The sequence below is a fragment of the Notolabrus celidotus genome, chromosome 18, assembly GCF_009762535.1.
Source record: "Notolabrus celidotus isolate fNotCel1 chromosome 18, fNotCel1.pri, whole genome shotgun sequence".
Classification (NCBI taxonomy): domain Eukaryota; kingdom Metazoa; phylum Chordata; class Actinopteri; order Labriformes; family Labridae; genus Notolabrus; species Notolabrus celidotus.
This window is the reverse complement of record NC_048289.1, coordinates 27270320-27286325: the sequence shown is the minus strand read 5'-3', so window position 1 is coordinate 27286325 and position 16006 is coordinate 27270320. Positions and strand designations below refer to the sequence as shown.

The 16006-nt window shown below is 38.8% G+C and overlaps 1 protein-coding gene across 2 annotated transcripts; it reads left to right on the top strand.

The window, feature by feature from the left end:
* The first annotated feature begins 355 nt into the window (after nt 1–355).
* Nucleotides 356–15983, top strand: LOC117829977 (LIM and SH3 domain protein 1-like). Of its 2 annotated transcripts, XM_034707837.1 has the most exons (8): nt 356–714; nt 2954–3048; nt 4938–5022; nt 7825–7932; nt 10187–10294; nt 13235–13304; nt 13403–13491; nt 15196–15983. In XM_034707837.1, exons 1-8 carry the CDS (start codon nt 523–525, stop codon nt 15367–15369), a joined length of 921 nt encoding a protein of 306 aa, XP_034563728.1. In that variant the 5' UTR covers nt 356–522; the 3' UTR covers nt 15370–15983. The 2 variants fall into 2 exon arrangements, with proteins under 2 accessions (XP_034563728.1, XP_034563729.1); XM_034707838.1 differs by lacking the exon at nt 7825–7932 and having other exon boundaries at nt 368–714.
* The last annotated feature ends 23 nt before the right edge of the window (nt 15984–16006 follow it).

The window sequence follows — 16006 nt, the reverse complement described above, 5'->3', positions numbered from 1 at the left end:
AGAATTCTGAGAGAAAAAGTCAGAATTTTATTTTTTCCTTAGAATTCTGATTTTTTTTTTTTTTCTCAGATTGAAAACAAAAATATATATTGGACCTTATTATTATTTTATTTTCTCAGTGGCCCTAATTCTTTTCCGTACCTTTCATACATTCAAGCATGCAGCCCAAAGTGCTCCGCAAAAGAACAGACAGAAAACAACAGCAATAGATAAAATGATACAAGACTAAAACAAGATAGAGGAATGTCATGTGAAATATTTTGGAAAAAAAATAAAAATAATAATCAATTAAAATAAAATTAATCGTTGCTTATCTTAAGTCATTTAAAACACCAGAAGTAGATCTAACAAGACAAAGTGAATTCAGAGTAATTTAGATTCAGAAAATGGACATGCCAGTCTGAGAACTACTTCCTCCGAGTGTCCTTGAAGGCATCGTGAAGGCTTGGTTCTTCATGCATGCTGGTCGTTGACTCCTCCTGTCTGCCTTGAGGTGTAGTCTTCCAGTCCTTATATTAACTGATGTGCCTGCAAGAGAAGGTGAGGTGTACGCTTTGCATTAGGATTGTACCTTACCTCTCAGCACTCTTGACTGGATCACCGCGTCGTTGTGTTTTTGTTTTTGTCTGGTGTTCCTGTGCCATCATGAATCCGCCCTGTGGGAGATGCAACAAACCAGTCTACCCTACAGAGAAAATTAATTGCCTTGATAAGGTAAGGTGATCAAACTCATTTCAGTCACTAATTAATCACCACTTTAATATTTTTTAAATATTATTATTTGCATAGATTTGCATGTATTCCTATTTTATTGACATCCATATATTTGATTTTATACTGTCAAATATTAAAGCATTTTAAATGCAGAAAATGTGTTTTTTTACAATTAGTGTAACAAAAATCTAAATATAATCATCATAAACAGCTTCATAAAAGAGTCTAGAGTCTGCTGTCTTCAGTGGTGTTTTGCAGGGCCTGCTGCATCTGATTGCTCATGTCTAATTTTAACCTAAAGCATTATACTTTGCTGCACTGTGAGGCATAGTATGTTCTCTGTGATGCTTTACCACTATCGAAAGTGACATGTCTTCTCATGTGGCTTCTTTTAACTCCAGTTCACATACAAACCATACATTGAATATGTTGCAGTAGAAAAAAAGATACAGAAATAACCAGTGAGGGAGCATGAGAAGGAAAACCACATCCAGTAAATAAACACCGGCCACAAACCTCCAAATGTTAAAAAAAAAAGCACAGAGCACAGAGATGCTGTGTGAGTGCATGTTTGTGTTTGTGTGTGTGACCTTCATTGTCTCTATGAGCTTGTTAGGATGTCTGTGATAATACTACTGTAAGCAGAGAAACACAACCTTCTGTTGCTGCAACAGTTGAGTTTAATTCAGTTAACTCAAGGACACAATCAAAGCAAAACATCTGATTTATTCTGGGAGATGGAAAACTCTCAGTGTTTGGAAAAGTCTGTGTATTTAATTGAGGACAGAGTGATACAGAAGGGAAGGGAAGTGTTTGTTCTGGTGCTCTAGTAACCATAAGGATTAAAAGATAGTACACAGCTTTGATTAATCTGCAGAAATACACTCATATGTGGAATGTCTTCGAGAAGACAGCTTATGTTTTCTCATTGTTTAACAATTAGGGTCGTTTGATACAGGGTTTTATTTTCAGGCTAATACTTATAAACCAATTTAAAATGGGAAAAATCTCAGATTTGAGATATGGCAATATTTAAACTGAAAAAGACACTTCATAGGTAGATTTTGCACCAATATAATAAGTCACAGATACATAAAAGTTTATATTTAAGACAAATACACTACCAGTCAAAAGTTTGGAAACACCTTCTAATTCAATGGTTTGTATTTATTTTAATTATTGTAAACACTGTAGATTAATACTGAAGACATCAAAAGTATTAAAGAACATATATGGAATTATTGAATTAACAAAAAAGTGTTAAACAAAGCAGAATATGTTTTATATTTTAGATTCTGTAAAGTAGCCCCCTTTTTCCTTCATGACAGCTTTGCACACTCTTGGTATTCTCTCAGTCTGCTTCATGAAGTGGTCTCCTGGAATGGTTTCTAATTAACATGAGCCTTGTCAAGAGTTCATTTGTAGAATGACTTGCCTTCTTAATGTGTTTGAGACCATCAGTTGTGTTGTTCAGAGGTAGGGTTAGTACACAATGGATAGTACTATTTGACTACTGTTGTAATCCAGATTATGGCAAAATCAGATTATTTCATAGTTTTGATGTCTTCAGTATTAATCTACAATGTTGAAATAATTAAAATAAATTAAAAAACCATTGAATGAGAAGGTGTGTCCAAACTTTTGACTGGTAGTGTAAGAAAAAAATGTTGTGTTATTGTTCATTTTAAAACGTTTTAATAAGGACCAGTGTCTTTTCAGCTGCTGTGTGCTGAGAGTCTTGCAAACTATGGAGGTGAAGCCAATCTGCTGACATGACATCATCGCTCAATGACCCTTAGCATTGAATGTTCTGAGAAAAAAAGATGTTATATCGACTTACATTATAGTCTAAGCAAATACAGCTGTCTGTTAAAGGCCCACACCAGCCTCAGATCAGTGGATCAAATTCATAACACAATGGTGCTTTAATGTAAAACCACCTTCAAAATACACCCTATTATAAAAGTATTCAACCTTATTTGGTGATTTTGCTGAGAACTTTTTTTTGGCACACATTCAGGGAAGAGACGGAAGAAACAGAGCAACAGCTGTTCTCCCATGAAGAGCAGTAAAGGATTTTTCTCACTCTGGCACTGAGAGCTAGATTGAGTTCATCTGTCTTTTTAAACTCAGACAAAATGCATCCGTTTGAACAAAAAGTAAAAATAGCAAGAGTTATATGTATTAAAAAAATATTGCTGATTTCATCTCTTGACCTTTTCTCTCTTTCTCCCTCCAGAACTGGCACAAGGGTTGTTTCAGCTGCGAGGTTTGCAAGATGGCGTTGAGCATGACGACCTACAAAGGCTTTGAGAAGAAACCTTACTGCAGTATGTGAGTGTTTACAGCGGACGGATCATCCTGATGCTTTAAATACCCTATAAGTTCAAACAATTGGATTAACAGGACAACATCTCATTGTGTGTTGAAGCTTGTCTAACGGATGTTGAAAAATTATAACCACCAAAAGCAGAAAAAGTGGACGTTTAGGGAGGATTTAGTTTGTTTCATTACAAACAAAACCTACGACGATTAATTAATGTTTACTCCTCATGGAATAAACAAACTAAATCATATCATCCCAACAACTTCTTGATGTGACCTCAGATGGAAGCTTGGCTGTTTATCCGGTCAAGTATTTCCACTTGTATGAGCATAGCTACCTTTTTACTCTCAACCCCCAACCCCTTCTTATTTCAAATAACAGTAGAAACCTCTATTTATAAGGTAGTTTTCAAAATCCAAGTTACAAAGTGCTTAACAAAAGAAACAAAATAAAACAGGCTAGCCATAAAATCATAAAGACAAGGTCTAAAATCTTTGAATTCATCTGTTACTTCTCCAAGGAAGACATGAGTGTTGGGAAAACTGATCCTAAAAATGGGAAACTTATCATACTTGATTAGAGCCATGTTTCCTGTCATGATTTTCAATCAGAGTAAATAATAGTTGGGAGTAAACCACATTCTGTAAGATCAACAATAAGATCATTGTCACTGAAAGCTCCTGTGAGCAGTAGGGATGTTTCAAAATCGAGTAAAGCCTGAATCATACTTCTTTAAAAGTTATATTTTTGGGGGGCATTTTGGCCTCTAAGGGATAGGACAGCTGAAGGGAGACAGGAAACGACAAGGACTATAGCCTCTGTACATGGGGCGCACGCCTAAACCGCTAGGCCAATGGCAGCCCACAATTTATACCTCTACTTCAACTCTACATTTTAGATTTGCGTAGTCCTGTTCCTATGCAGAAGCCTGAATATGTAGCCTGACGTGCACCTCCTCAAAAATGTTACGATGCGTTCACAACAAGAGGCCACCTCTGGTCATGAGAATTGAAGCCAATGTGGAAGTGTTAAAAACTGCAGTTCCTCGAGTGTCCACTTGAGGCTGGCTCCTGAAGGCACACCCATTCAAAAAAGGGGATCTTTACGGCAGAAATAAACACGTTTACAGCCTGGTTCAAAAAATGAGTGTAGTCTGAATAGCTAATTTCTTGATTGGCACACACTGTACAGGGGGTGATTTTTTTCATAACACAGCAGTTTCAGAGATATTTAGATTACCATTTTTTCATAATGAGAGGCACAGCTGACTTGACTGACAGGCGGGAACACTGTAGCTGTTGGCTAGGAGGCTCAAAGCCCGCCTCTTTACTTCATTCTAGCTCGCAGAAGGTAGCTTGAGTTCAGCATTTCCAATATGGCTCCCGCCGACGATTGGCTTCAAAACAGCGTTTCAGAAACAGAGGGGTGACGCCAAGGATACTACGTCCTTTTATTATACAGTCTATGGTCCGAACAATGCAGAATGCAAGCCCTGTGATAGGTCCTCTGGGAAGCACTGCATTTCTGCATTTATAACACCCCCAGTATTGCCACCATTATCATCTACTTAAACTGAGCAAATGCACAGTGCACTCTATTTCCTCTGATGTCTCTTCTCGTTTCTTCTTTGCAATAACTTCAGTTTGTCAACTAAAGCTCAACATGCCCTTAGCAAAGATCGTTGATGAGTCAAACATTTGCAGGATGCAGGATTTGTTTCGTTTGTTTTTTCTGTCAAAGTGACCCACAACAAATTCAGCAAAGAAAAAAGTTTGTCTCAAATCAACACAACCAAAAGTTCCTTACAGGAGCTTTAAAAGCAAAAACTAGGTAAGGCAGAATTCAACATTATTTGTCAAATGTGTGATTGTTGTTTTCTTTCTTGTCTCTTTTTCAGGCATTACCCCAAGACCTCCTTCACCATAGTGACCGACACCCCCGAGAACCTGCGTCTCAAACAACAGACCATGCTCAACAGCCAGGTCAGGCACCTTCAGATCAGCTTCGTCTCCTCTCTCCCTCCAGCTTTGTTTCAGTTTTCTGTCCACATGCAGAGATAACTCGTCTTAATCTTGTTGCGTCATGATGACTCAGCATGTCTTCCCCTCTCTATCTGTCTCCTTAACACAGCAGGAGAAGAGGAAGCATCCTCTGCTGTACAATTGGATTCTTTGATCAAAGTAAAAGAGCCTGTTGAACACGAACACTGAGAAAATGCTCGAGTTTGACTTTGATATAAAAACTTAATCGAAAGAAAGATGGAACAGTAAGATATAAAATCCTGATCATAAAACGTGCTGTAGAAAGAAGACTCTCTTCTTTTTGTGTCTCATGTGGCTACAGCTCAACTCACCCTCCCCTACTGAACTCTACTGTTCTTAATCTCTAATCCAATCACACCTTTTGAGCCAGGAGATTAGCCTGTTTTAAAGAACAAAGTGCCCCTAGTCACGGAACAAAGGGAGGCATTCCTTTACAGTTTGATTCAAACATCTGTAAAGATAAAGAGTAAGAGATTCACAACACACTGCTGTAACACTCTGTTTTTACATTTTCCACAGCAAAGATTCACACTGAGTGACAAGACTGGATTTTAAAAGACATGATGAGATTTTCTTTGACTGAAGACATAACTTTTAAACACTTAAAGGACAAAATCAGCAAATAGATAAAAGGTACCGCTTTGTTGCCAAAACTGAAATATACCAAAAGTTCCTAACTGGAGCTTTAAAGTTGCAAAAACAGTGAATATAGCCGGTGCACACTCAAAATCAGTGTGTGCTCAAGCTCTTTGGGAACTTCTGGAGCTGCAAACTGAGGTGCAGCTAACTTTAGCAAACTCACTGGCTTTAATTATGTAGTTCAAAAAAGAGTAACAGGATTTGAAACACCAAGAAATAAGTAGTATGGCAGTGTTTTGATGCTTTGTCATCCAGCCGACAGCTACGCCCATGGAAACTGATTCATGTATCTCCTCCAAGTTCAACCTCAGACTCACAGATATAGGTGTTAGCATCGCTTCTTATTGAACTGCCAAATCCAATTTGAGTCTGAAAAATCCTCAATCTTTGTAACCTAAACCACCAAACACCACTGGGTCAGCCCTGAGTGTTCTGCATGGTCAAGCGTTGTTACTCATAATTTAGCTCAAGTTAAGCTAGCTGCATTTGACCACTTCCACCAGCTAATCAGCTAGTTAAGCTTCATGCCTAAACTAGGCTAACCAACTATCGGTTTAAGCTGGATGCTAGTTTAGATAGACCGATGCCGCATGCTGGGCAAGGATAGACAAGCTAGCATTGTTTTCATTAGCCAGCTAATCTGCTAGCATGTTTACCGCTGCCTTACCACAGTTTGCTGTCTCATTACCCAAGTTACAGACTGTATAAAATATGGCTGTAGTCTCAGTGACATCATCCATTTGATAGTAGTCACCATATTTTAACAAACTAACTAACTTCCTGTCTGTTTGTCAAATTAGCCACGCCCTTTACGCCTCATTATGCAGGACTCAGAGCCATTATATAAGCAAAATTGGTTAATTATTAAAAATAATATGACCTCTGTTTCTTTTTTACAAATAAAGAACAGAGTTTAAGAAACCAAAAACATTTTTAGTAGCAGTAAAAATGTTAAATTCTGCTGTAAAAATGGACACTCTGAATCAGCCTCAAGTGGACACTTGTGGAACTGCAGTTTATCATGTTCCTGCTTTGGCTTCATTTGAAACACTTTACTTACTTTTTTTTGCATATCGTATTTATAATAATAATAGTAATAATAATAATAATAATAATAATAATAATAATAATAATAAAGTTTATTTATACAGCACTTATCAAAACAGATGTTACAAAGTGCTTTACATCGTAGAGGGGCCTTCAGGGGGCTTCATTATCAAAATCAGATCTTTAGATGAATGATTTAAGACACACTCTAGTATACCCGCCAAGTTGTACTTCTTTGTCCTTGTGTCTTATTTCCTCTTTCAAATCTCTCACCGTTATTCTGTTTTTAAATGGTACAGAAAGTAATGACCCAACAGGACAAACCACACATGCAGCATGTATGCAGAGCTGTGTAACAGGAACCACATAGGTGACACACATCTACGTCTTTGCATTTCTGCAGCCGCTGCCAGTATAACGTCTCGTAGCTCTCAAACTATAAAAATAGTCTTACTCTACTATCTGATGTGACCACACAGCCTAGGTGTGAGCGGCTCCATTTCTGGTAAAAACCCCTTCAAACGTTTCTGTAACTTTACTTTGTTCTTACTCTGCAGGATGTTAAGATAACATCAGTCAGATTTACACCAAAAGCTGCTTCCCCACTCTCTGTCCTTTCCTCTCCTCTCATCCGACCGGCCCAGCTCATTGTTTATAACCATAAAAGTCCTGGCAGTCCAGCTCTCTCACTAAAGCAGCATATTCCCCATAGCGAGAGCATGACTCACTTCAGAGTGTGTGTCAGTGTGTGTGCATGTGTAAAATATGTGCAGATTTACTTTCAAGTAAACGTTTCAGCTTTGTTTATTGTTGGAAGTGTTTCCCCCAGGACTAAAACTTACAAAGAATGTCAACATATCATTATTCAGAGCATGTGTGAGTGTTTATGTACTTTTTTTTACAAGAGTGTGCGCGTTCTGCCTCATGACATTTAACCTCATAATCCAGCTGTTGTCATTTTTAAGAATGAACCCCCCCTGGTCTGAGAAATGTACCTCAAGTGGAGCGATTCTGGATACTGAGTTTCTTACATTGTGATGAATTAAAAAATTGCAGGCGCTCTATAAGGAGGACTTTGAAAAGAACAAGGGTAAAGGTTTCAGCGTGGTGAGTGACACTCCGGAGATGCAGAGACTAAAGAAGACCCAAGGACAGATCAGTCACGTACGTCTAGTTCATGAAGAAAACAACAGATCCTCATAAATCTAACACCACTATGTCTCACCCTCATCTTCGTTTTTGTCTCTACAGTCCTAATAACTCATCACTGACATGGTGTTTTTTACACTTTGAGACTTGAGAGAAGTTTTAGATTTGTTCTTTCAAACCTCCATCTGTCTGAATGTCTGCATGCACTTAGTTAGAAACGTGTCCTAAAACGTGTAATCCTGCTTGTTAAATCATGCTCAACTGGTTTTGATCCATGCTGCATTCAGATTATGTTGCTGATGAAGTCAAGGTGAACAGAATTCTGAAAATGCAGACGTGTTGTTTTTTTTACAGCCTGAAAAATAAAGTCTGAATAGAGAAACAGAAAGCTTTAAAACAAGCATTTCTCAAACTATAATCTTTACTTTTATGTTTGTCCCGGTGGCGCAGCTTTAACTTTTACGTATCTCTTCTTAAAGGTACAGTGCATATAGTGATATCTAGCGGCCGGATTCTGCTCCCTTGCTCACTCCTCCCATTGGTGAAGGGACGGTGGCCTTAAAGGACAAGAAGCTCCTGTGATGCACAATAACTATCAATACAAATTATTTTGTGCACAACAACCACAACTCTCTTCTTCTTCTTCTTCTTCATGCATGTTACAAGTTGTCTGCTTTGTGCTGCTGTAGAAACATTGCGGTGCAAGATGGCAGCCTGCGTGGAAGAAAAAAAAGCCTACTTATATAGATATTAAAGCCTCATTCTAAGTCAACAAAAATGAAACTATTTTTATATTAACTTATTTAAACATACTTATAATATTCCAGTTTCACCAAGTCTGTTAGATGCTGATGAATACTACACACTGTACCTTTAAATACTGCACACTGTAACTTTTAAAGCCATTAAAAGTGATCTAAATCAAACAAGCTAAAAAGGAACAAAAAAGATCTTTAGTCAAACTGCTCACCTGAAGTTCTGCAAAGTTGATCATTTGTATCTTGTGCGCTCAAGATACTAAGTCGTTTGGGAAGTGGTTATGTACCTTGTCTCATGCCATGTGCATAAACTTTTACTTTTAGCTCAAACTCACCATTTATTCAGATAACAGAGACATACGAGGTCTCTCACAGCAACCTCTGTAGCTTTAATATGCTAAAAAAAATGACTGAACACATAAAGCAATGATTTAGCTGACTGTGGGAAACCGTGTTGTAGCTATAATCAAGCTAGTACGGAATAACGTGCAATTAATTTAAAGCAAATCAATAACATCACTAAAGTGTTTAATATTCAATTCAGAGGTTCTCTCAAACATATCATGCGGATAAATGTCGCCTTTACCAAGAAAAACTGAGTTATTTCAACTATTTAAGCAGAGCTGACGACATATCAACACAACATGGGGCACACCTCTTTACCCTGCCCAGCAGAGGGCGCTCATTGTACCAGTCCTAGTGCTTTGCTAGTAGGAATACAAAATGGACAGTTTCTTGCCTGTTTTCTGTCAGCATTTTTATACAGCAGGACGTCAGCCAACTGAAACCACTGTAAGAAGCTATGAATGCAGTTTGTAGCTCAGTGTTTTCAGCTGAAGTGAAGGATAAAACTGTGCATGAGTTAACAAGTGTTTCATTTCAGTTGTGTCATTTACAGTAACTAAAAAATGTCTTCAGTGTTCAATTCATCTTTTGACGTGTTGTGAAACGTAACCTGACTCTTTGTTTGTTTGAGTGTTCATTGACAAAGATGAAAACAAAGTTCTGTATGGTAAATATGAAACTGCTGCTAACATTTGGTTAGCTTAGCAAAAAGACAGGAAACAAGTAGAAACAGATAGCCTGTCTGAGAACCTCTAAAGCTCAAGCTAAGTCTCATTTATCTGTACTCTTGATAAATATTAAAACGCAAACCTGAGTGTTTGAAGGATGATGTTTGGGACTATTTCTTGTCTTGGTTTAGTTACTTCCTGGATTCTCTCCTGCAACCAGTCCAGGATGTCTGGGGATTAAAAAAGTAAAGTGTGTCGTGTTAATGAGCTTTAGCGGTAGTGTTAAGCAGATTTTATTGAGATGATCCTGTGCCAGGCTATCTGCTTTCCCTGGTTTCAACACTAATACTATGCTAAGCTAACAAGCTGTTGGTTGTAGCTTCATGTTTTGCATACAGACATGTCTTAAGAAGGATTTTCCAAATGATCAAACTTTGACTCTAAGAAGTGACTTCTGTTTTTTTTCCACAGTATTTTAATACATTGATTTAATTCCAGGCTCTTTATAAGGAGGACTTTGAAAAGAGCAAGGGGAAAGGTTTCAGCGTGGTGGTTGACACTCCGGAGATGCAGAGGCTGAAGAAGACGCAAGACCAGATCAGCAACGTAAGTGCAGCCACAATGATCAGAGTGAAGTGCAAGAGATATACAAAGAGATTGAGTTACCCATCCATCAGTCAACATCTGTACATCAAAGTGGATGCCATTTGAGCTCTTTTGCCTTGAGACCAAAAGCTTAAGAGCTCCCCCTACTGACTGGCTGCAGTATAGGTCATAAACCCCGCCCCCAATGTGTTAACTATAAAAATTTAAATGCACATCAAATCATTTTTGTTTCAAACATCATATCTGTCATTATAGTAAGTTCCTATTATGCTGATTTACTTCTAAGTGCTCATTTTTCGGACAGTTCTAACAAGTTATTCAAAGAAGGGGATATGACATCATGATTGACAGCTCTATTGACCAATGAGGGCTTCTGCAGCGTCTTGCACCGGATAAGCATAGTAGAGGGATCTCCCATGTTTTATATATGCGTGTATTGGTTAGCGTAACAGGTGTGACGCCAGTCCATTGACACTACCAACCTGGTCGCCGCATGCCTTGGTTGCACCAGTGCAATATGGAGGTGGTCTTTTGGCTTCAAAGCTTCCAATGGGTTGAACTGAAGTGACATTGTCCATTCTATATACAGTCTGATGTAGCTAATGCTCGTGTTTACACAGGACAATATTAAAACGCCCTATGTGGCTGGTTTGACTTCAAGTTTGTTTGTTCCTATCATGAGCTGCATATAAAGATGGACGACATGCCTCTATCTCCTCCCATTCTACAAACATGAAGTCAAAATATCTTCTCGTGGCAGGCACTGACATCTTGTGCTGGTGAGGACCCTGCAAAAGTATCGTCTCGTCTGTCCTGCTACCGGAAAGATCCTTGACAAATTCTGCAGCTAGCCAATAAGGGAGGCCTTAAATGTTTTGGCTAGCGGTCCATCTTTTTATACATTTTATGGTATGGATAAGTTGATAAGAACAAATCACCACTACGCAGCTCTTACACATCTCCTTAATCTGACTTTAGTGTAAACATCGGGTTAAAAACTAGCTGTGTTACCCTTCCCCTAGATTGTTTTTACCCCAAAATCATGTTCAGATACAAGTCACATCAAAAGAAACGTTCCTTAAGACACAACAGAAACATCATCACGGTCCAGTCGAGGAGCCGTGGACTGATTCGGCCCATGAAGCAGAGAACGATGTCAGATCCTGCAGAGACACAGAGGAACATTTCAGACATTTTTCTCTGTCCACTGAGGAGCAGCTGCCCTATATGGTCAAACTCTCTCAGCTGTGGACGCTCAGTGAATGATCGCTCTCTGCTGCTGCACACACACACACAGATTACACACACACACACACACACACAGATTACACACAACACACACAGATACACTGAAACACACACACAGAAACTTTCCCTCTTTTCCTCTGAGAGCTCTGGTCAGAGAAAGGAATGATGGGTGATAAGCTGCATGTCAAAAGAGCGAAACCTTTTCCTCTGGTTCCTTTCCTCTGAGATTTTCTCCTTTTCGTCCACGTTTCCTTTTTTGGTTTCTCTTACTCCCCCCCTCTTTCTTATTTCTTTCAGCCCTTCTTACTTTCTTTTGTTCTTTCTATCTTACTTTCTGTTTTCCACATTTCTTTCCTCCATTTTTTACCCCTTTACTTTTTTCCTCCAAACTTTTCCCCCCTTCCTTCTTTAATTTTCTTTCTTTTCTTTTGTCTTTGTTTCTTTCTTTCTTGTTTTGCATTTTGTCTTTCTTGTCTTGTTTCTTTCTCTCCATCTTTTTCTTTTCATCTCCTATTTGTCTTTTTTCTGCAGTCCATACAAGCTAAACTGCCTGATTTCTTCCTTTCTCTCTTTCTTTCTTTTTTCATTATTTTTCTTTCTTTCTTTTTTTCTCAGCCTATTTTTACCCCTTTATTTTTTCTTTCTATCTTTTTCATATTTTTCTTCTTTTCTGTCTTTCTTTCGTTCTTTCTTTTTTCTCTTTTACTTTTACCTTTGTTTTGCTTTTTATCCTTCGTTCCCTGTTTCTTTCTTTCCTTCTTCATTCTTTTCTTCTCCAGTTTCTGTCTTTTTCTTTTTCTACAGTCCACCCTATCTCAACTCCCTGATTTCTTTCTTTCTTTCTTTCTTTCTTTCTTTCTTTCTCCCTTTCTTTCTTTTTCTTTCCTTATTTTTTGTCTCAACCTATTTTGCCCCCTTTATTTTATTCTTCCCATCCTCTTTTTCATTTCTTTCTCCTACAACTTCCTCTTTTTATTCCATTAGTCCATCCTTTCTTCATTCCCTGCTTTCTTCTTTCTTTATTTGTATTTATTTTCTTTCTGTATGCTTTCTTTTCCCACTATTTTCATTCTTTCATCTATTCTTCCTATTTACTTTTTTGCTTTCTACTTTTCTTTATTATTTTTTTCACTTTCATACTTCCTTCCCTTCTTCCATATTTGTCTTTCTTTCTTTTTCCTGTTCTTCCTTCTCTGTTCTTTCTCCTCATCTCTCCTCCTGTGTTCTTTCATCCCATCTTACTGCTGTTTGCTCCTGCAGAGGTCTGATGAGGACGTGGAGGAGAGGGTCTGGAAGTCATCTCCTTATTTGACATCCAGCCTCTTCTTCCTTTCTTCTTCCCGTCTCTGAAAGCTGGAGCAGAATATGATTTATTTCACAGAGGTTAAATAAGATCAACTGTAAAAGTAACACAAACGTTTCATCACTACAGCTTCTTCACAATCCAAAAGACAAAGTTCACTTCATCTGATACACGTGTTTGACTCCTGTGAGACAAAAGAGGGAATTTAATGCAACAAATCTTAAAAACAAAACAAAAACAAAGTTCAGACGGAGAGGAAGTCGGAGATAACTCCCTTCATCATCTCTCAGCACCTCCTTAAATGGTGACCCGAGCTGAACAGCCTGAAGTTTGAGTGTGTGAGTCCTGATGTGATTTCAAAGTGTGTGTTTTTGGTGTGTGTGTTTCAGATAAAGTACCATGAAGAATTTGAGAAGAGCAGGGTTCGAAGTGACGCACCTCCACCTGAAAACAGACAAGGTGGGAGACAGAAATCTCAAAGTGGAGATATTACACAGTTTACATTTGGATTGACCGTGTGTTCGTGTGTGTGTGTGTGTGTGTGTGTGTGTGTTTAGATTTAGAAGGCCAGCCAGCCAACCCTGAGAGATTCAGTAAGCCTGTTGGACAAGTGCATCCTGCTGCTGTAGCTCCGCCTGCTGGAGGGGTGAGGCTATTACACAAACATACACTACATGTCCAGAAGTATGTGGATGCCTGAATGTTACATCAGTGTGTGTTTCTGAGTATTTCCACTTATAAATCTGGGCGAGAGTAATCAACCAACACCCTCCACAGATGCACTTTTGGATTTTCTTATTTTCAAGAATCATAGTCAAGCAGGTTTACACATGCTCTTAAATTCCCTTGTCTTTCGGTACAATAAAAACAAGATGAAAGTAAAGATAAAGAATTAAAATCTGAAAATCTACATAATACTGAATATGTATCCAATGGAAGAGTTGTACAAGTGAGCAAGAGGAGCACATGTCTGTAGTTAAACACATTAAACACATTTAAACTTGCAAAAAACAAAAGTGCAAACTCATCAATGGTAGAAGAATAAAAGTCATGGAATAATCTCCAAATGAGCAAGAAATCAACCACAGAAAGGCACAGAAACCTGTTGTTAGTATGTGTTTCTCTCTATACTGAGTCATGCTGCTCTAGGCTAGTCTAAGGTCTTCTTAGACTAGCCTATCCATTCTAAGGTCCCATAAAAGTCAGACCTGAACTACAAGACTTGTATTTATGCAAAGTTTGTCACAAGAGAACACTTTTTTTGTGTGTGTCTTTCCTTCAAATCTGACCCTCCGGTGTACCCAGAGCAGAGTGGATGTGACATGCAACTATCTCAGGGCTCATTGGCGATCATCCAGTGATCATTTATTCCCCTGGGAACTTTTCAGGGCCTCTGATGTAGCAATTAAAGACTAACAAAACACGTTCCGACTAACAAAAGTGTGCTTATTAGGTAGGGTCCTCCATGACATGTGACACCCTGCCTCTGCACCTGCTGACATATATGTCCTCCAGGGAAGGGAGGCTGCTGTTTGTAGTTTTTTGAGAAGATTTAATCACTCGCTGCAACGCCTTCCTGTCAGCCACAGAGCAGTTACCATACCAGACAGTGATGGATGCTGTCATTGTGCTCTCCACCACACACTGGTAAAAAGATGCAGGGCTGAGGCCAGCTCGCTTCAGCCTCCTCAGAAAGTATATGCATTGGTGGGCTTTCTTTATGGTGCTGGCTGTGTTGTTGGACCACATGAGGTCATTGGAGATGTGCAGGCCCAGGTATATGACAGCTGTAGGGGTGATGAGGGGTGCAGCATCTCTTCCTGAAATCCACTACCATCTCCTTAGTCTTCCCCACATTGATGCAGACTCAGAGATTGTTAAATTTGCACCAGTCCTCATGATCTTCCACCTCCTGCCTGTACACAGACTCGTTGTTGTTGGAGATCAGTCCAACCACAGCAGTGTCATCTGCAAACTTTACTATGTGTTTGCTTGGGTTACCTTGCAGAGCAATCATATGTGAAGAGCGTTTACAGCAGGGGGCTCAGGCCACATCCCTGACTGTCCAATTTACAGCAACACAGACATCCTGAAGCCCCCACTGCAAAATGACACAGATATTCATTGTTATTCTTAAGCTGTATGCGCCATGAGAGTGCATTCCTGTATATAGTGTCCCAACTGTTAAGTGCAAATGCTATATGCTGAATGACTGTTAATCTCACAGTAGGAAAATAAATGCAAATCCCTCAATGTGGACTCTTCATACTTTGCGTTTTATGGTCAGTGCATCGGTGCATGACACCATCTGTTTGTTTACTTCCTGTGTGTGTTTAATCTCACTCCACAGAAGCGTTTCCAGGCGATCTACAGCTACACGGCGGCAGAAGGAGATGAAATTTCTCTGCAGGAAGGTGATGTGATCTTAGACGTGGAGCCGATAGACGAAGGATGGATGTTCGGATTCAACCAGCGCAGCGGACAGCGAGGCCTTCTGCCCGCCAACTACGTCCGACCTGTGTGAAACAAATCCACCTCCATCACCTGCTGCCCTGTGGGTCTGCTGTCAGCAACAAAAACAGGCGTCTTTTTACCATTTTGGAAACAGCTGTATGTAAACGTTTCCTGTGACTGGTTCAGCTTTGCTTTTTTTTTTTTTTTTTTTTTTTAAAACAGAAACTTGGTTTCAGATTTAGGTAAAGAAGAAGAAAGGGTTGCCTCTTCCTAAAAAAATTTAAAGTGCAGTTTCACTTTTGGGATTACAGGGACAAAGAAAGGTGTGAAATGTCATGTCTGTAACCGAAACCCCCAAAAAAGAGGAAGTAAGAGATAAGCAGACGTAATAAATTCACAAAACGGAAGAAGTGCTAAAAATACAGCTACAGTTTCCTGCATTGCTTCTCACATAAATAGTATTTATCTCTCTCAGGTAACATTTACCTATTTATGTACATTTCTTACAGCAGTAAGTGCAGCACTGACACAAACAGATGCTTCAGGTCAGAAATATTTATACCATTTTATGCAGTTGAACCAAGGAATTCATGCTTAAGACTCATTTAACGCTTTAATTACATAAATGTACTGACTTAATGGTGTAAGCTGTTTTGATTAAAAGATGAACATAACTGTGTTAAATTTGTTCTGCATTAATTAAAAAA